The sequence below is a fragment of the Gadus macrocephalus genome, chromosome 20, assembly GCF_031168955.1.
Source record: "Gadus macrocephalus chromosome 20, ASM3116895v1".
Classification (NCBI taxonomy): Eukaryota; Metazoa; Chordata; class Actinopteri; order Gadiformes; family Gadidae; genus Gadus; species Gadus macrocephalus.
In genome coordinates this window covers 11,892,640-11,911,620 of record NC_082401.1, presented here as the reverse complement: position 1 = coordinate 11,911,620, position 18,981 = coordinate 11,892,640, and the positions used below count along the sequence as shown (strand labels likewise).

The 18,981-nt window shown below is 48.9% G+C and overlaps 2 protein-coding genes across 2 annotated transcripts; both read right to left on the bottom strand.

The window, feature by feature from the left end:
* Positions 1-331: 331 nt before the first annotated feature.
* On the bottom strand, positions 332-2,310 carry gcgb (glucagon b). The gene is made up of 3 exons (XM_060039202.1): positions 2,086-2,310; positions 1,857-2,009; positions 332-712 (listed from the first exon to the last, which is right to left on the bottom strand). Exons 1-3 carry the CDS (start codon positions 2,175-2,177, stop codon positions 592-594), a joined length of 366 nt encoding a protein of 121 aa, XP_059895185.1. The 5' UTR covers positions 2,178-2,310; the 3' UTR covers positions 332-591.
* Positions 2,311-3,800: 1,490 nt separating this feature from the next.
* On the bottom strand, positions 3,801-18,900 carry fap (fibroblast activation protein, alpha). The gene is made up of 26 exons (XM_060039177.1): positions 18,660-18,900; positions 16,938-17,022; positions 16,650-16,742; positions 16,474-16,565; positions 16,320-16,394; positions 16,173-16,225; positions 15,921-15,993; positions 15,357-15,477; positions 14,408-14,562; positions 14,215-14,312; positions 13,089-13,218; positions 12,776-12,814; positions 12,597-12,695; positions 12,336-12,406; positions 12,193-12,243; positions 10,974-11,098; positions 10,163-10,213; positions 9,476-9,574; positions 9,320-9,389; positions 8,637-8,831; positions 8,335-8,389; positions 6,633-6,732; positions 6,416-6,474; positions 6,191-6,263; positions 5,540-5,613; positions 3,801-4,919 (listed from the first exon to the last, which is right to left on the bottom strand). The coding sequence occupies exons 1-26, from the start codon at positions 18,660-18,662 to the stop codon at positions 4,818-4,820; spliced, it is 2,241 nt and encodes a 746-aa protein (XP_059895160.1). The 5' UTR covers positions 18,663-18,900; the 3' UTR covers positions 3,801-4,817.
* Positions 18,901-18,981: the final 81 nt, after the last annotated feature.

The following is an 18,981-nucleotide window of genomic DNA, read 5'->3' as shown; positions in this document are numbered from 1 at the left end:
CGGACTCCTCGGACTCTGGTTGAATATTAATCAACCAGATTAAGGACTTGATCAATTATGGGTTGATGATGATGACAAGGTTTTTTGATGTAAAGTATTTGGTAACACAAAATACAAATCATTCTGAGGTTTGTGAAATATTGTGGAAATCTAAAACAGAGTCTGGTTCTTCAGGGTCTCTCCTGGGGATCAGTGTCTCTCCTGTTTATTCACAGAGTGAAGCTTTGAGGTGGTTTTGGTATCATATTAATCATTCATATTATCAGATATTAGTATCATGTTCAAACCTGTTCGCTGATATGGATGCATGAGAACTAAAGAAAGACGGATCTCAAGGAGTACATTTTTCTTTATTCAAAACTAAATCTGACTTTATATGAAATTAAGAAAGTTATTGTCGACAGATGTTCTTATCCAGCAGCGCCGCAGACGTTAACGGGAGTCCTGGGAGAACACCAGACAGAAACAAGAGGGACGGAGACGGCAGCATGCTGCTGCTCAGCCACGGAGACATCAGCACGGGGCGCCCAGAAGAGACCAAACACTGGGGGTCTGAGGCGGGGTCCGCACGGGGGTCCCCCCTCAGCGGGGCTACTCCCGCCTGCCCCGCCCCGTCTTCAGCCAGGACACGAACTCCTTGGCCGCCTGGTCCTGCAGGTAGGAGCTGACGTCGCTGGTGTAGGTCCCCTCGGCGTGGCGGCGGACCGGCTCTCTGGGGGGAGACACGCTTTACTGCTCAGTCCCTCTTTACTCCTCCTCTTTACCCCTCCTCTTTACTCCTCCTCTTTACTCCTCCTCTCTACTCCTCCTCTTTACTCCTCACGCCCTCTTTACTCCTCCTCTTTACTCCTCCTCTTTACTCCTCCTCTTTACTCCTCCTCTTTACTCCTCAAGCCCTCTTTACTCCTCAAGCCCTCTTTACTCCTCAAGCCCTCTTTACTCCTCCTCTTTACTCCTCCTCTTTACTCCTCACGCCCTCTTTACTCCTCCTCTTTACTCCTCCTCTTTACTCCTCCTCTTTACTCCTCCTCTCTACTCCTCCTCTTTACTCCTCCTCTTGACTCCCCCTCTTTACTCCTCACGCCCTCTTTACTCCTCCTCTTTACTCCTCCTCTTTACTCCTCCTCTTTACTCCTCCTCTTCACCCCCCCTCTTTACTCCTCCTCTTTACTCCTCAGTCTCTCTTTACTCATCCTCTTTACACCTCCTCTTTACTCCTTCTCTTCACTCCTATGAGACCAGCTGTTCTAACCCTTGTATTAGTCTACATGTAGATGACATTAGGGCGTATGGTCCCTTTGTATTAGTCTACATGTAGATGACATTAGGGCGTATGGTCCCTTTGTATTAGTCTATATGTAGATGACATAGGGCGTATGGTCCCTTTGTATTAGTCTATCTGTAGATGACATAGGGCGTATGGTCCCTTTGTATTAGTCTATCTGTAGATGACATAGGGCGTATGGTCCCTTTGTATTAGTCTATCTGTAGATGACATTAGGGCGTATGGTCCCTTTGTATTAGTCTATCTGTAGATGACATAGGGCGTATGGTCCCTTTGTATTAGTCTATATGTAGATGACATAGGGCGTATGGTCCCTTTGTATTAGTCTATCTGTAGATGACATTAGGGCGTATGGTCCCTTTGTATTAGTCTATATGTAGATGACATAGGGCGTATGGTCCCTTTGTATTAGTCTATCTGTAGATGACATAGGGCGTATGGTCCCTTTGTATTAGTCTATCTGTAGATGACATAGGGCGTATGGTCCCTTTGTATTAGTCTATCTGTAGATGACATAGGGCGTATGGTCCCTTTGTATTAGTCTATCTGTAGATGACATAGTTCCACCCACCCGTTCCTTTTGGTGTTCTTCAGCCACTGGACGAAGTCCTGCACCCTCCTGGTCTCCAGGTATTTGCTGTAGTCGTTGGAGAAGGTTCCCTCGGAGTGCCTCTTGCTGGAGGCCGACTCTCTGGGGAGGCTGAGCGGGGCGTCCCCGGTGAGCCTGAGGGGAACACGGTGGACCATCAGCAGAGCGAGGAGGAGACCAGAGGGGCCGGAGGAGCAGGAGGAGGTCTCACCTGCGGCCGTGGTCCTCGGGGTCCGGGAGCTGCCAGCTGGCCTGAACCGCCACCAGCAGAAGGACCCCCACCAGAGAGTAGGAGCTGTGCATCCTCTGAGCTTCTGGAAGACCAACACAACGCGTGAACCCACAGCCCCTCTGCAGAGACAGGCAGTGAAGGAGAGGTGCAGGCTGAAGGTCTGCTCTCCAGGTGGCTGTGGCTGGAGGCTCACCTGGCCGTCTGAGGGAGAGATCTCCGGGTCGCTGTGGCAGGAGGCTCACCTGGTGGTCTGAGGGAGAGAGGCGGTGCAGGCTGAAGGTCTGCTCTCCAGGCTGCTGTGGCTGGAGGCTCAGCTGGTCGTCTGAGGGAGAGAGGTTGCAGGCTGTGAGCGGGGGAGGTTCCGGGCGTCCTGCTGCTTGTCGTCTTCTCCTCTGCCGCTGAGGACTCTGCTCCGCCCCGCCGACCGGAGGCTTATATAGCAGAGCTGACGGCCCCCCGGTCCCAGGTGCCCCCCCCCCCCCCCCCCCCCCCCCACAACCTGTTACTCTCAACCCATTAGTCAGCTACCCCCCCCCCCCCCCAGCTGGATGGCTTTGACTTTGTTTGAGAAGAGGAGAGAATCGTGTGGAAATAGTGCAATGGTTGGTTGGTTAAAAAGCCTTCGGGGGTCTTAACCAAACATCAGCTTGAAGGAGCCTCTCGCCTGGAAACCAGGTAAACACCGTGAACCCATCGCAGCGACACATGGAGGTCATCACACCACTCAGCGGCCGGAACCCATTTAACAGAGCAATATGCAGCTATATCCTCATTATGTGCTTATCTACTTGTTAGTTATGTTTCAGATGCTCTATCATGAAGTCGTAGGTAGGGAGGGCCTCCTGATGGAGCAGGTAGGGAGGGCCTCCTGATGGAGCAGGCCTCCTGATGGAGTAGGTAGGGAGGGCCTCCTGATGGAGCAGGCCTCCTGATGGAACAGGTAGGGAGGGCCTCCTGATGGAGCAGGTAGGGAGGGCCTCCTGATGGAGCAGGTAGGGAGGGCCTCCTGATGGAGCAGGCCTCCTGATGGAGCAGGTAGGGAGGGCCTCCTGATGGAGCAGGCCCACTGATGGAGCAGGCCTCCTGATGGAGCAGGCCTCCTGATGGAGCAGGTAGGTATAGGCCTCCTGATGGAGCAGGCCTCCTGATGGAGCAGGTAGGTATAGGCCTCCTGGTGGAGCAGGCCTCCTGATGGAGCAGGTAGGTATAGGCCTCCTGATGGAGAAGGCCTCCTGATGGAGCAGGCCTCCTGATGGAGCAGGTAGGTATAGGCCTCCGGATGGAGCAGGCCTCCTGATGGAGCAGGTAGGTATAGGCCTCCTGATGGAGCAGGTAGGTATAGGCCTCCTGATGGAGAAGGCATCCTGATGGAGCAGGTAGGTATAGGCCTCCTGATGGAGGTACCTGCGCTGCTGACATCGGGAATGGAACCCAGAGCCCCTCCACTTATTACCGCTCCATCAGGACTTATAAACCTTTTTGTCCTTACTTAGGTTTCTATATGTTTCCCTACTTCTATATTTGACTTATTTTGGGATTTGCTGTGTTCATCTGTCTATCACACTATCAAACCGTTTTTTTTCTTTTAACTATTTACCCGGTACTTAACTGGTCCTTCATAATGTTTTTCTTACTTTACCGAGGTATTTCAGACTAAAAGTATTCAGAGGTGTTATTTTACACAGAACTTAGGATGACTTTTATTCAGCTGATCTTTAATTTTATCAAGGTAACAGGTACATCACACGAGAACATTAAAAAGAGTTTCATCGTTTCATTGACTTGTTCACCAGCTTTTTGTAGGATATAAAACACTTTTATAAACACAGTGGCTCCAATATCACACCTTTAGATTACATAAGCTCACATTTTGTCCCTACAGAGTGAATCCAAACACATAGTCATACGTACGGCTTCAAAATATACATTAATACAACATGAACAATATCCGAAAAGCAGAAGCATGGACCCAGGATGCATTGCGTCAGCAGACTCCTGTTCAGGAAGCTGGCCCTGTTGGGGGCGGACCAGACTCCTGTTCAGGAAGCTGGCCCTATTGGGGGCGGACCAGACTCCTGTTCAGGAAGCTGGCCCTGTTGGGGGCGGACCAGACTCCTGTTCAGGAAGCTGGCCCTATTGGGGGCGGACCAGACTCCTGTTCAGGAAGCTGGCCCTGTTGGGGGCGGACCAGACTCCTGTTCAGGAAGCTGGCCCTGTTGGGGGCGGACCAGAATCCTGTTCAGGAAGCTGGCCCTATTGGGGGCGGACCAGACTCCTGTTCAGGAACATGGCCCTATTGGGGGCGGACCAGACTCCTGTTCAGGAAGCTGGCCCTGTTGGGGGCGGACCAGACTCCTGTTCAGGAAGCTGGCCCTATCGGGGGCGGACCAGACTCCTGTTCAGGAAGCTGGCCCTATCGGGGGCGGACCAGACTCCTGTTCAGGAAGCTGGCCCTATCGGGGGCGGACCAGACTCCTGTTCAGGAAGCTGGCCCTATCGGGGGCGGACCAGACTCCTGTTCAGGAAGCTGGCCCTATCGGGGACGGACCAGACTCCGGGGCGGACCAGAATCCTGTTCAGGAAGCTGGCCCTATCGAGGGGCGGACCAGACTCCTGTTCAGGAAGCTGGCCCTGTCGGGGGCGGACCAGACTCCTGTTCAGGAAGCTGGCCCTATTGGGGGCGGACCAGAATCCTGTTCAGGAAGCTGGCCCTATTGGGGGCGGACCAGACACTTGTGCAGGAAGCGGCTGATGTGCGTGTAGACGTGTTGGGTGGCGGAGCCGCCCAGGCCGTGGTCCATGTCTGCGTACCACTGAAACAGATCCAACATGTCAGCCGCCATCAGGACTCTATGCAATATATAATATATAATATTCAATGTGGTCCCAATCTCTCCTAAGACCCAGGCCAAGGGACAGGTCGTACTTCAGTTGGAACCAAACCCATCCAGGATTTGTTCCCATTCAACTGAAAACGTTTAATCAGACATTCACCTAAATGTAGGATGTTAATTGACCTCTCTGTAATAATATTTAATAGAAATGTAATTACTTTAGGAGCCTTTATTTTATTTATATCACTATTTAGATTAGAACATCACAACTCTAAACTACTCTGTTCCATTTTAAGCTGTTATCTAGAATCCACTTAACTGCCCACTAAAGAAATGTTTATTATACGGTTTGTTTGTTGTTAATATTGTACTGTTTCCCGATGTCCTTGATCATTCAACTCAATGTTATTCTCAAAGCTCTGTAGAGCACTCCTTTGAGATATAGGTATTATATATATATATAAAGGACACCCAACATGGCAATAGGATGCCTATCCGACCGTTGCAAACCGCTGGCTGCCGGAGCGTCAGAGTGTGACGAGATCCGGTTAAAGCGTTCATTCATCAACACAGAGAGCCGAGCAGGAGTCAATATTTACCATCGCCTCAAAGTCCACCTGCTCCTCCACCAGCGCTTTAGATATCTGGGCTGCTTGTTGGAAGTGGACATTATCTACAGGGACGAGACATACATTATCTACAGGGACGAGACATACATTATCTACAGGGACGAGACATACATTATCTACAGGGACGAGACATACATTATCTACAGGGACGAGACATACATTATCTACAGGGACAAGACATACATTATCTACAGGGACGAGACATGTTAGCACTCACATTATCTACAGGAACAAGACATGTTAGCACTCATATTATCTACAGGAAAGAGACTTTAGGTAGTTAATGTTCCATGTACTTAATGTTCTACTTAATGTTCTACTTAATGTTCCAGGTACTGAAGTTCCAGGCACTGAAGTTCCGTAGCATCTGCCTCCTTCATCACTTTCTGTGAGTACATCTTATTTTGCTGAACGCCTTAAATGATCTCACCTTGGACTGGGGAGATACCAGCACTAGTATCTCACAGTGTGCTCTACGACAAGACTAGTCTGACTAGGTGTTCTATACAAACACTAGTATCATACCATCAGCTGTTCCATGGACCAGTTGATAAATGGTAAATGTTCTCATGGTCCTAAAATGGACCAGTAGATTACTAGTAAATGCGCTCATGGTCCTACCATCAGCTGTTCCATGGACCAGTAGATAATCCACGTTCTTGAAGTTATTTGCTCTTCTTGTCACAGTGGAATTCTATCAACAGAAGATAGAAGAGATATCAGTCAATGTAATATAAAAACGCTGGTATTTGTAATTTATCTTCTCTCTCCTATTTATACGATTCAGTATATTGATGTTGATGATTGTCTGACGTTGTACCAGACGTTTTTCTTAGTGGTCCTCACCTGGTACGCATCCACGTTGTCTACGGGCGTGCCCATGTAGCGCTCAGTATATACTGCATCTACAAAACAAACTCATTCAAATACGAATCACCAAAACGCCTCAACAAAAACTAATACCTCATAAAACCTGAAGCTTCATGTTGTTCACGTTGTAAAGTATAATGGAAGGATGGGGGGTTGGAGCTGAAGGAGGAGGAGGCAGGAATGTGTTACATACCATAATACTCCCACTTGGCCACTGGAGCCACGGCGACTCCACACTTGAAGAGTCCGCTTCCAGCCCCCAGCGCCATGGAGGCCACATAACCGCCATAAGACTGGCAGCAACACGAGGGGAATGAAACCTTCCACCTGCTCAGTGGGCTGATGCTACTCTCACAATGCTAAAGAACGCTCACTATGCTAAAGAACGCTCACTATGCTAAAGAACGCTCATTATGCTAAAGAACGCTGTTTATGCTAAAGAACGCTCACTGTGCTAAAGAACGCTCACTATGCTAAAGAACGCTCATTATGCTAAAGAACGCTCACTGTGCTAAAGAACGCTCACTATGCTAAAGAACCTCATTATGCTACTCTCACTACGCTAAAGAACCTCATTATGCTATTCTCACTATGCTAAAGAACCTCATTATGCTACTCTCACTACGCTAAAGAACCTCATTATGCTATTCTCACTGTGCTAAAGAACGCTCACTATGCTAAAGAACCTCATTATGCTAAAGAACGCTCACTGTGCTAAAGAACCTCATTATGCTAAAGAACCTCATTATGCTAAAGAACGCTCACTGTGCTAAAGAACCTCATTATGCTAAAGAACCTCATTATGCTAAAGAACCTCATTATGCTAAAGAACGCTCCCTACGCTAAAGAACCTCATTATGCTAAAGAACACTCTTTATGCTACTCTCACTACGCTAAAGAACCTCATTATGCTATTCTCACCATGCTAAAGAACCTCATTATGCTACTCTCACTACGCTAAAGAACCTCATTATGCTAAAGAACGCTCTTTATGCTACTCTCACTACGCTAAAGAACCTCATTATGCTATTCTCACTACGATAAAGAACCTCATTATGCTAAAGCACCTCATTATGCTTCTCTCACTACGCTGAAGAACCTCATTATGCTAAAGAACGCTCACTACGCTAAAGAATGCTCATCATGCTAAAGAACCTCATTATGCTACTCTCACTATGCTAAAGAACCTCATTATGCTATTCTCACTATGCTAAAGAACCTCATTATGCTACTCTCACTACGCTAAAGAACCTTGTTATGCTATTCTCACTACGTTAAAGAACCTCATTATGCTACACCCACTATGCTAAAGCACCTCATTATGCTTCTCTCACTACGCTAAAGAACCTCATTATGCTAAAGAACGCTTGCTACGCTAAAGAATGGTCATTATGCTTCAGAAGGCTCACTATGCTATAGAACATTCACTACGCCAAAGAACGCTCATCATGCTAAAGAACGCTCATTATGCTACTCTCACTATGCTAAAGAACGTTCATTATGCTAAGAATGCTCGCTGTGCTAAAGAGGGCTCGCTGTGCTAAAGAACCTCATTATGCTACTCTCACTACGCTAAAGAACCTCATTATGCTATTCTCACTATGCTAAAGAACGCTCATTATGCTACTCTCACTACGCTAAAGAACGTTCATTATGCTAAAGAATGCTCGCTGTGCTAAAGAGGGCTCGCTGTGCTGAAGAACACTCCCTATGCTAAAGCATGCTCATAATGCCAAAGAACGCTCACTTTTCTAAAGAACGGTCTCTACGCTAAAGAACACTCACTATTCTAAAGAACGCTCACTATGCTAAAGAACGCTCACTATGCTAAAGAACACCCATCATAATGATTTATAGTGCACTGGAACATGATAAAAGGATTGAATGAAACTCACCCAGCCCCAAATAGCAATCCTCTCTTTGTCAATGAAACCCAAATCAATGAAATGCCTGAGAGCAGAAAACAAGAGATGAAACACTAGTGCATAAAGTATCTGATCTTAAATGGTTGAATAAAGACTGTAAACCAAAGGCCTTTAAAGCTCTAGGGTTAGCTCAGGGTTAGGGTTATTGTTAGGGTTAGGGTTAGGCTGATGATACTAGCTGAGAGGTGCTGGGTTAGTGTTAGGGTTAGGGTTTGGTGTGGCTGATGATACTAACTGAGAGGTGCTGGGTTTCCCCTCCGTGTTGTAGTCACCTGACGGCGGTCATCTGGTCCTCAACTTCGTAGGTGCCGAGCCGCTTGTAGATGGAGTGCATGATGTGGTCTCCTTGATATCCACTTCCCCTCCCATCGAAGCTGGCCACTATGATGCCCTCGGTACTGGCCAGGTAGGTGCCCCAGTTCAGCCGGAAACCATAGTCCACCTTTTGACTGCAGGGGCCTCCGTACCTGCAGGACCAACCAGTAAGGAGCAAGGTTTCCTCCTTGGTTGACCTCGTGTTCGGAGGTTTATACTGCTCTATGACCCCTGCTCTACGACCCCTGCCCTTTGACCCCTGCTCTATGACTCCTGCTCTATGACCCCTGCTCTTTGACCCCTGCTCTATGATCCCTGCTCTATCAGCCTGCTCTTTGACCCCTGCTCTTTGACCCCTGCTCTACCAGCCTGCTCTTTGACCCCTGCTCTTTGACCCCTGCTCTGTGACCCTTGCTCTGTGACCCTTGCTCTATGACCCCTGCTCTTTGACCCCTGCTCAATGACCCCTGCTCTTTGACCCCTGCTCTATCAGCCTGCTCTTTGACCCCTGCCCTATCAGCCTGCTCTATGAGCCTGCTCATTAGATAGTCTTTATAGGAATAACTTTCTCATGTTATGAGGAAGCCCTTTGACTGGGCTGGCAGATGTTTGATTGCACTGTGCTGATGGCGTTTCTTACACGTCGATAAGAAGAGGATACTTCTGGGACTTCTTGAAGTTTGGCGGCAGCAACATCTGATACCACAGATCTGGAGGGGTGAATACAAACGTCCATCTGGTGATTCATATGGGAACAATTCAAGCTCAGTTCCGTGAAAATTGTCGACTCTCTCACCAAACCCTGCGATCTTCAGTGTGCCTCGCCTCACAGTGGGCAGGTGGAACTGATCCAGAAGGCTCTGGATCTCTGAGTTGTCCTCCAGAACCTTCAGCTCTATACGGGAACATATTAAAATCATAGAGAGCCTATCTTAAAGTACATCGATGAAGGTTGGTGCCTCGATATCTAGAAGAGCAAGTCCCCATTACCTATGAAACAGACAGTAGACACCACAGCGCTGGAGGGGAAGGAAGGGACCTTCTCAGGACCATTAGAGCTGCTATAAATGAGGAGACCACGCTGCAACAGTGGCTTACCAAACTAAAGATTATCACACCGAGCTAGTAGTTAATGAACTTTTGTCCAATAAGAGGCGTCTGATATCAGGCTGGTTCACCCAGCTGAGTTTTGTCCTGACAGCAGGACCTACCTTCTCCAGGATCTACCTCCCCCAGGATCTTCCTCCCCCAGGATCTACCTCCCCCAGGATCTACCTTCTCCAGGATCTACCTCCCCCAGGATCTCCCTCCCCCAGGATCTACCTTCTCCAGGATCTCCCTCCCCCAGGATCTACCTTCTCCAGGATCTACCTCCCCCAGGATCTACCTTCTCCAGGATCTACCTCCCCCAGGATCTTACGCCCCCAGGATCTACCTTCTCAAGGATCTACCTCCCCCAGGATCTACCTTCTCCAGGACCTACCTTCTCCGGCTCCTCTGTTGTCCCTCAGGGTGAAGATGGGCAGCCCCGGGCCTGGAAAGAAGACACATCTGGAAATACACTCAAACAGGCTTAGAACCACTACTCACACCACGCCTCAAACAGGCTTAGAACCACGACTCAGACCACGCCTCAAACAGGCTTAGAACCCACACACCATGTCCACAAGTACCAGTTCATCAGGACATGTGTTGGTGGTGTGAAGTGTGTTGTTTAGTGAGTTGTGTTGTGGTGTCATGTGGAAATGTGTTGTATACGTCAATTCACCATGATGTCACAGTAATAATACACGTTCTTCCGGGTGGCAGAGCTGAAGTGTTCTCCGATGGCCCAACTAGTAAACAAACCCTTCCATCTCATTTGACCAGGGCTGAGCGATCCAGAAAACAGAGTAATTGGTTTTAGTGAATGATTTTCTTCTTGCAGGGTGCTACGGGATGTCTAATTAATATATATATATATATATATATATATGTATATATATATTAATAAATACTACATTAATATCATTTTCATCATTGTTTCAACTTCAGGTCAACAACAATGTTTTTAACTGAGTGACTATGTTGACAGTAGCCGGCTGGGTCAGGGCAGTGGAAGCCACTCGCGTTCTGCCACCCGGAAGTATCTAGACGCCTATTGTTAAGAAAAAAGATTGTGAAATGCCGTATAGAGAGTAGAGTGTTGTGGGTCATGTTGTGTTGTGTAGTGAGTTGTGTTGTGGGTTGGTGTGGAGTTGTGTAGTGAGTTGTGTAGCGAGTCATGCGTGATGAGGGCGGTGGAGGGGACTGACCGTAGCAGTCCATGCGGCAGTAGGAGGCGTTGGCGCTCATGTAGGCTAAGCTGTACTGACACCGGTCCCTCCTCACGTCGCAGCTCAGACAGTGGGGCGGGGCCACGCTGCTCCCGATGCCCAGCCTGGAGACACCAGCAGCACACAGTCAGAGAGACACCAGCACGCAGTCAGAGAGACACCAGCAGCACACAGTCAGAGAGACACCAGCACGCAGTCAGAGAGACACCAGCACGCAGTCAGAGAGACACCAGCACGCAGTCAGAGAGACACCAGCAGCACGCAGTCAGAGAGACACCAGCAGCACGCAGTCAGGGAGACACCAGCAGCACACAGTCAGAGAGACATCAGCAGCACACAGTCAGGGAGACACCAGCAGCACATAGTCAGAGAGACACCAGCAGCACGCAGTCAGGGAGACACCAGCACGCAGTCAGGGAGACACCAGCATGCAGTCAGGGAGACACCAGCAGCACGCAGTCAGGGAGACACCAGCACGCAGTCAGAGAGACACCAGCAGCACGCAGTCAGAGAGACACCAGTACGCAGTCAGAGAGACACCAGCACACAGTCAGAGAGACACCAGTACGCAGTCAGAGAGACACCAGCACGCAGTCAGAGAGACACCAGCAGCACGCAGTCAGGGAGACACCAGCAGCACGTAGTCAGAGAGACACCAGCAGCACACAGTCAGAGAGACACCAGCACGCAGTCAGGGAGACACCAGCACACAGTCAGGGAGACACTAACACGCAGTCAGGGAGACACCAACACGCAGTCAGGGAGACACCAGCGCACAGTCAAAGAGACACCAGCACGCAGTCAGGGAGACACCAGCACACAGTCAGGGAGACACCAGCACGCAGTTAGGGAGACACCAGCACGCAGTCAGGGAGACACCAGCACACAGTCAGGGAGACACCAGCACGCAGTCAGGGAGACACCAGCACACAGTCAGGGAGACACCAGCACACAGTCAGGGAGACACCAGCAGCACGCAGTCAGGGAGACACCAGCACACAGTCAGGGAGACACCAGCAGCACGTAGTCAGAGAGACACCAGCACACAGTCAGGTATATCCTCGTCTATGATCTATATGGTAACACATCCTCAGGTTTGAAACTATGTGTTCACATTCAGGAGGATGCGGATAATATAAAAAATATTACAAATAATGAATAAGATAAAGAATAACAATGCAGATAAATAAAGACTTACCTATAAACATTTCTCACCCCTGGTGCGTTGTGTTCGTTACTTATATAATATCTGTGAAAGATTTCATTTTTTTAAAGGATTAACACATTAAGAGCATCAAAATACTAAATAACAATTGTTTTGTAATCAGTGATTCTACGAACATGGCGTCTGTGGTGAGTTTGGTTATGTAGATGACCTCCCATTGGCCTGAAGTGACTGGGACAGCAACGCCCTGAAGAGAGAGTACTGGTGAGGCGCGCACGCCAACGCACGCCAACGCACGCCAACGCACGCCAACAAACACCAACGCACGGCAACAAACACCAACGCACGAACACACCGATGCACGCCAACGCACACCAACGCACCAACACACCAACGCCCCAACGCAGCACACTGTTTCCATCAGGCTGCGTACTCACGTCTCTGACATGATGGATGTGTTTGTAGCCCAGCGAGTCGCTCATCACTTTGTAGAAACTAATGTTGTCCGCCGCAAAGAACAGGGGGAGCGGGGAGTACTGAGGAGGAGCAGACGAGTTAACGCTCACCCTGAAGGAACCAGAACGCTGAGATAAGGTCAGAGACCAGCAACACTCACATGGCCCACCCAGCCCGTCCCGCTGGTCTGGACGAAGCTCTGGAAAAAACACAGCAAGCTTTTAGAACGGACACTCAATATTTAATACGCATCACTGGTTCATGATATTTAATAAATATCACTGGTTCCTCTGATATTAATAAACATCAATGGGTCATGATATTTTATAAACATCACTGGTTCATGGTATTTAGTGAACGTCACTGGTTCCCAACTGGTATTTAGTAAACCTCACTGGTTCTGGTTCCCCACTGGTATTTAGTGAACCCCACTGGTTCCCTACTGGTATTAGGTGCCTCCCACTTGTGCCCACCTGCCCCTCTCTCCAGCGGCCCCCCTCAGAGTCGTAGATCTGGACGTGGACGCGGTTCTGCCGTCGGTTGAGCCACTGGACGGCGACGCGCTCGTCCGTCACCCAGGTCACTGAGCTCAGGAAGTAATCGCTGAGAGGACAGGAAGGGGCTGGTTGATCAATCTATGATCACCCATCAGTGAGCAGTCAGTTAACAGACGGTTAACCAGAGGGACTTACAGTCATGGTCCTCTTTGTAGATACATGTCATTAAGGAGCAGGTAGGGGTTAGACAGTAGAGACAGGTCAATAGGGAGCAGGTAGGGGTTAGACAGTACAGAGACAGGTCATTAAGGAGCAGGTAGGGGTTAGACAGTACAGAGACAGGTCATTAAGGAGCAGGTAGGGGTTAGACAGTAGAGACAGGTCAATAAGGAGCAGGTAGGGGTTAGACAGTAGAGATAGGTCATTAAGGTTGGGTAGGGGTTAGACAGTACAGAGACAGGTCATTAAGGAGCAGGTAGGGGTTAGACAGTACAGAGACAGGTCATTAAGGAGCAGGTAGGGGTTAGACAGTAGAGACAGGTCAATAGGGAGCAGGTAGGGGTTAGACAGTAGAGATAGGTCATTAAGGTTGGGTAGGGGTTAGACAGTGCAGAGACAGGTCATTAAGGAGCAGGTAGGGGTTAGACAGTACAGAGACAGGTCATTAAGGAGCAGGTAGGGGTGAGACACTAAAGACAGGTCATTAAGGAGCAGTAAGGGTTAGACAGTAGAGGGGTTAGACAGTAGAGGGGTTGGACAGTAGAGGGGTTGGACAGTAGAGGGGTTGGACAGTAGAGGGGTTAAACAGTACAGGGGTTAGACAGAAGAGGGGTTAGACAGAAGAGGGGTTAGACAGTACAGGGGTTAGACAGTACAGGGGTTAGACAGTAGAGGGGTTGGACAGTAGAGGGGTTGGACAGTACAGGGGTTGGACAGAAGAGGGGTTAGACAGTACAGGGGTTAGACAGTACAGGAGTTAGACAGTAGAGGGGTTAGACAGTAGAGGGGTTAGACAGTAGAGGGGTTAGACAGTACAGGGGTTAGACAGTACAGGGGTTAGACAGTACAGGGCTATGGTACTGTGATGCAGCAGCAGACCCACCCGGTGGTGACGGCATCGGGGGGCTCGACCTCATTGAGTCTAGAAGGGTCCGCCGCCTCCACGACCAGCAGCCGGGCCCGCGGCAGGGTGGAGCCGGCCTGGGACGGACACAGGGGACAGACGGACACGCGTCGGGTGTGTGTGTGTGTGTGTGTGTGTGTGTGTGTGTGTGTGTGTGTGTGTGTGTGCGTACCTTGGGGTAGGGGACAGCTCTGGTTACAGGGTACTGCTCTGAGCCGTAGAAGGTGAACTCCACGCTGTGCACCTGGCTGTCGTTGATCTGCAGGAAGGCCAGGAAGCGGGAGGAGGTCGACCACCACACAGCCTCGTTGGAGGCCAGCACCTCCTCTAAACAGGGAGGTCCAAGAAACACTGATGAACACCAACTAACTGACTCAATCTCTCACCTACTCACTCACTCGCTCATCTACTAACTCACTCACTGACTCACTCACTCACTCACCTACTCACTCACTCACTGACTCACTCAATCTCTCACCTACTCACTCACTTGCTCATCTACTAACTCACTCACTGACTCACTCACTCACTCACCTACTCACTCACTCACTGACTCACTCACTCACTCACCTATTCACTCACTCACTCACCTACTCACTCACTCACTCACTCACTCACCTACTCACTCACTCACCTACTCACTCACTCACTCAATCACTTACCTACTCACTCACCTACTCACTCACTCACTCACTGTCTCACTCACTCACTCACTCACTCACCTACTCACTCACTCACTCACCTACTCACTTACTCACTGACTCACTCACTGACTCACTCACCTATTCACTCACTCACTCACTCACTCACTCAATCACTTACCTACTCACTCACCTACTCACTCACTCACTCACCTACTCACTCACTCACTCACCTATTCACTCACTCACTCACTCACTCAATCACTTACCTACTCACTCACCTACTCACTCACTCACTCACCTACTCACTCACTCACCTACTCACTCACTCACTCACTCACTCACCTACTCACTCACTCACCTACTCACTCACTCACTCACTCACTCACTCACTCAATGACTTACCTACTCACTCACTCACTCACTCACTCACTCACTCACTCACTCACTCACCCTCTCACCCGGCGGCCCAGGACTCACCCTCGTACGCCCAGTCGGGGACTCCGTTCAGGATCTCGTTCTTCTTCCCGTTGAAGGTCACTTGGACGGGTTCAGAGGTCACGGTGGCCGTCAGGTAGATGTTGAAGTCTGAGATGTAAGCCTGAACAGGAAGGTGATCAGGAGTCACATCGTTCTCTAGATGATCCCATCAGGGCTTATTATGGTATGTTACTCTGACTGTGACATGAAGTCCGTGGCGAGGGTGAGGGTGAGGGTTAAGCTGAGGGCTAAGGTGAGGGTGAGGGTGAGGGTGAGGGTTAGGGTCAGGGTGAGGGTCAGGGTCAGGGTCAGGGTGAGGGTCAGGGTCAGGGTGAGGGTGAGGGTCAGGGTCAGGGTGAGGGTGAGAGTCAGGGTCAGGGTGAGGGTGAGGGTCAGGGTCAGGGTCAGGGTGAGGGTCAGGGTCAGGGTGAGGGTGAGGGTCAGGGTGAGGGTGAGGGTCAGGTTTAGGGTGAGGGTCAGGGTGAGGGTCAGGGTCAGGTTCAGGGTGAGGGTCAGGGTTAGGGTCAGGGTCAGGGTTAGGGTCAGGGTCAGGGTTAGCCTCACGTATGCGTTCCCGGTGGGCGCCCAACTGAAGTACTGCACTTTCTCTGGAATATCCGGAAAAGTCAGGAATGTTCTGTGAATAATTGAGAGGAATGGATTGTAATGTAAAGAACATGTCTTGAAGTGTGTGGCCAACAGTGGGTGAGTAGGTAAGGTAAATACGTAGATAAGGTAAGTAATTAGCTAAGGTAAGTAATTAGCTAGCTAGGCTAAGGTAAGTAGCTAGGCTAAGGTAAGTAGCGGTCCACTCACAAGCTCTCGCGGCTGAAGATGGAGTAGGAGGCAGTGTAGGAGTGTCTCCATTGCTGTTTCAGGAATAAGAGTCATTACCTTGCTTTGGGCTGCTGTACTCTGGTTGGTTTAGGGCTGTGTTGGGTGTTTGTTGGGGGCCATCCTCACCTTGGTATAGTTGCTCTCGAGGCTGACGTACTTCTGATCCCCCGACAGCAGGTAGTCTATGGCGTCCACGCTGGCCTGTGGAGACACAGGCTCCAGGGTGATACATCAGGCTACAACACGTCGGGTTCTACGGTCATGCACTGAGGAGGCTTACAAACGTGAGGTTGCTCAGGTACAGAGACTCCTCCTTGGTTTCAACGTTGTAGAGGAACACATTTCCTTCCCTTTTATGAAGATAAGTGTTATCTGGAGACAATGAGGACAAAAGCATGAATATCACTGAATTTATCATCAATGTTATTTATGAACATGAAAGACGAGCAGTTTTACCTGAGATCCATCGTAGTTTATAGGATTTCCATTTGATGGTGGAATTAAAATAGTCGTCAAGGGTGTAGGACCTTTTATTAGCATCATTAGCTCCTGGATAAAACAATTAGGAAATTAATGGTTTGGGCTTGATACACAATTTATTATACAGTGAAACATTTTGCATGAGACGGCTTCTACTAGGGAGAGGGGGGGGGGGGGGGGTTGTTGAGGGAGGGGGAGAGGGAGGGTGGGTGAGGGAGAAGGAGAGTGAGAGAGGGGGGGGGGGGGGGACTCTATTGGACTCACTGTTCAGGTGAACTGCCACCGGGATAATTATAAAGAAGGTGATGGCAGCCGCCGCCACGCCAATCCACAACACCTTTCCGCCACCCTGTGGAGCAGGACGGAACAACTGCTCAGCAGAGTCCTGGGGTCTCATTTGTAACCGTTGTGCACAAAACGGGGCTGAAAGGGGCGTACGTGACTTTCCACGCCAAGGTTGTGATCTATAAAAAACTAACTTGACGGGAGAATGTGTGCAGCCCTAAGCAAACTCTGACCCATGCGTACGCATGGTTTGGAGGAAAAGGAGAATTGGCGACACAGACGGTGTGGTGTTGAACTGAAGTCAGACGGAAGAATTGTAGAGTGAGAAGAACGATTATGTTTTAACATCGCCCTTCATAACTTTAATTTCAACCCGTATCATGCGTTAAATCTATGTAATCAGAATAATTTAAGTCAACTGTGTTACTTCTCAGTTATAACTCCAGAAACATCTCCTTAGAATAGAAATGAAAATTCTAAATCTAAATTCTCTATATTGAATCCCGTCACTCCATACTGTCTACTGACGGCGCGACTGCATCTGTCCAACATGTGTCATAACATAATATTTTTATGTGACACTGTAAACACATAATCAAATGTCAATTAAATCCCAAGTGTGGAAAACCAAGCCACATAGGCCTACTCCTCATCACAATCGTTATATTATTGTCCGTTCCTCTTGATGCTTTTCATGACAAATCAGGCATTAAAAAGGGGTTATGTTCAAGAACCTTTTACGTGGGTGATTACAAACTGATTATCCAAGGTGTTCTCGTCAGTCTTATTACCTTAACCCTATACAGCGGTGAGCCCCGTGCGTAATGCTGCACCATATGGCACTGCTGGCACTGCTGGAGGACCATGCAAATGGCAGGATTCAGAGGGAGAGGGTCTTCAGGGACCATAACGATTTATTGGTACATAAAAATATGTACCTTTATGTCAGACCACTTCTTTCTTAATTCTTTTTTGCTTTTCTCAGTCCTTCTGCCATTGTTTCCGACAAGACATAATACTTGCATCTGAGTCTGTTTTATATGCAGATCGCATTCATGAGGTCATTTGCATTGACCATTTATGGTTAAAAAGGGGCGAGTACAGGGCGGAACGTGAAGCTGATTCAGCTGCGCACACTGCGCACACTCGCTCTGTGATTTATAAAGCAAAGATTGCTTAGAGGTGTGCGTACGCAGGGTTTAATAAGTCTAAATATTTTTTGGCGAACGCAAACCTTGGCTTTTGGGCGTACGTACACTTTTAGTAACGATCCCACGCACAGTCTTATAAATGAGACCCCTGATCTCCAGCTCTGGAGTCAGAGTTTAGACCAACTGCCCCCGGTTATAATAGGACAGATCTCTGCGCCTGCTGATCTTTGCAGATTAATCCTCTTTTACTATAGTCTTTAATGACTCTTCTCTGCTTTAGACGAGGCTTTAGTTATACAAGAGGTTAATTGACCAGGTTTTAGTTATCCTACTGACCAGGCTTAGTTATCCTACATGAGGTTTACTGACAGGCTTTAGTTATCCTACATGAGGCTTACTGACCGGGCTTTAGTTATCCTGCATGAGGTTTACTTTAGTTATCCTACATGAGATTTACTTACCGGCTTCAGTTATCCTACATGAGGTTTACTGAGCAGGCTTTAGTTATCCTACTGAGCAGGCTTACTTATCCTACATGAGATTTACTGACCATTCTGCTGATGGACTGATCTTCATTCACTGGACTCGTCCTTCACAACCTTTAAAATCCCTTCACGACTGCCGACGAAGAAGCAGATTTAGATGTCCAATCTCCCGAGGTTAATTTCCTAATTCCATGGAATAAGATAATGTTCGGAACTTAATAGAACAAAAAGCCCAGTAGAAAGCGATGCGTTGGTGCCTCTCGAACCCCTGGCTCCTCCAACCTCCTCCTCCTCCTCCTGCAGACCGCAGCTCTCCACCTCTCAGTCTGCGGGACCTCAACATGGGCCACGTATCACATCAACTACACCCCTACTTAAAACAATAAT

Coding starts and splice junctions, on each gene's coding strand:
- gcgb (XM_060039202.1), bottom strand. CDS start 2,177: ATGCACAGCTCCTACTCTCTGGTGGGGGTCCTTCTGCTGGTGGCGGTT. Junction 2,010..2,085: donor CCCGAGGACCACGGCCGCAG/GTGAGACCTCCT, acceptor TGTTCCCCTCAG/GCTCACCGGGGACGCCCCGC. Junction 713..1,856: donor AAGAACACCAAAAGGAACGG/GTGGGTGGAACT, acceptor GTCTCCCCCCAG/AGAGCCGGTCCGCCGCCACG.
- fap (XM_060039177.1), bottom strand. Junction 12,244..12,335: donor AAACTCACCACAGACGCCAT/GTTCGTAGAATC, acceptor AATCTTTCACAG/ATATTATATAAGTAACGAAC. Junction 10,214..10,973: donor CTGCCGCATGGACTGCTACG/GTCAGTCCCCTC, acceptor TCTTCTTTCCAG/GCCCGGGGCTGCCCATCTTC.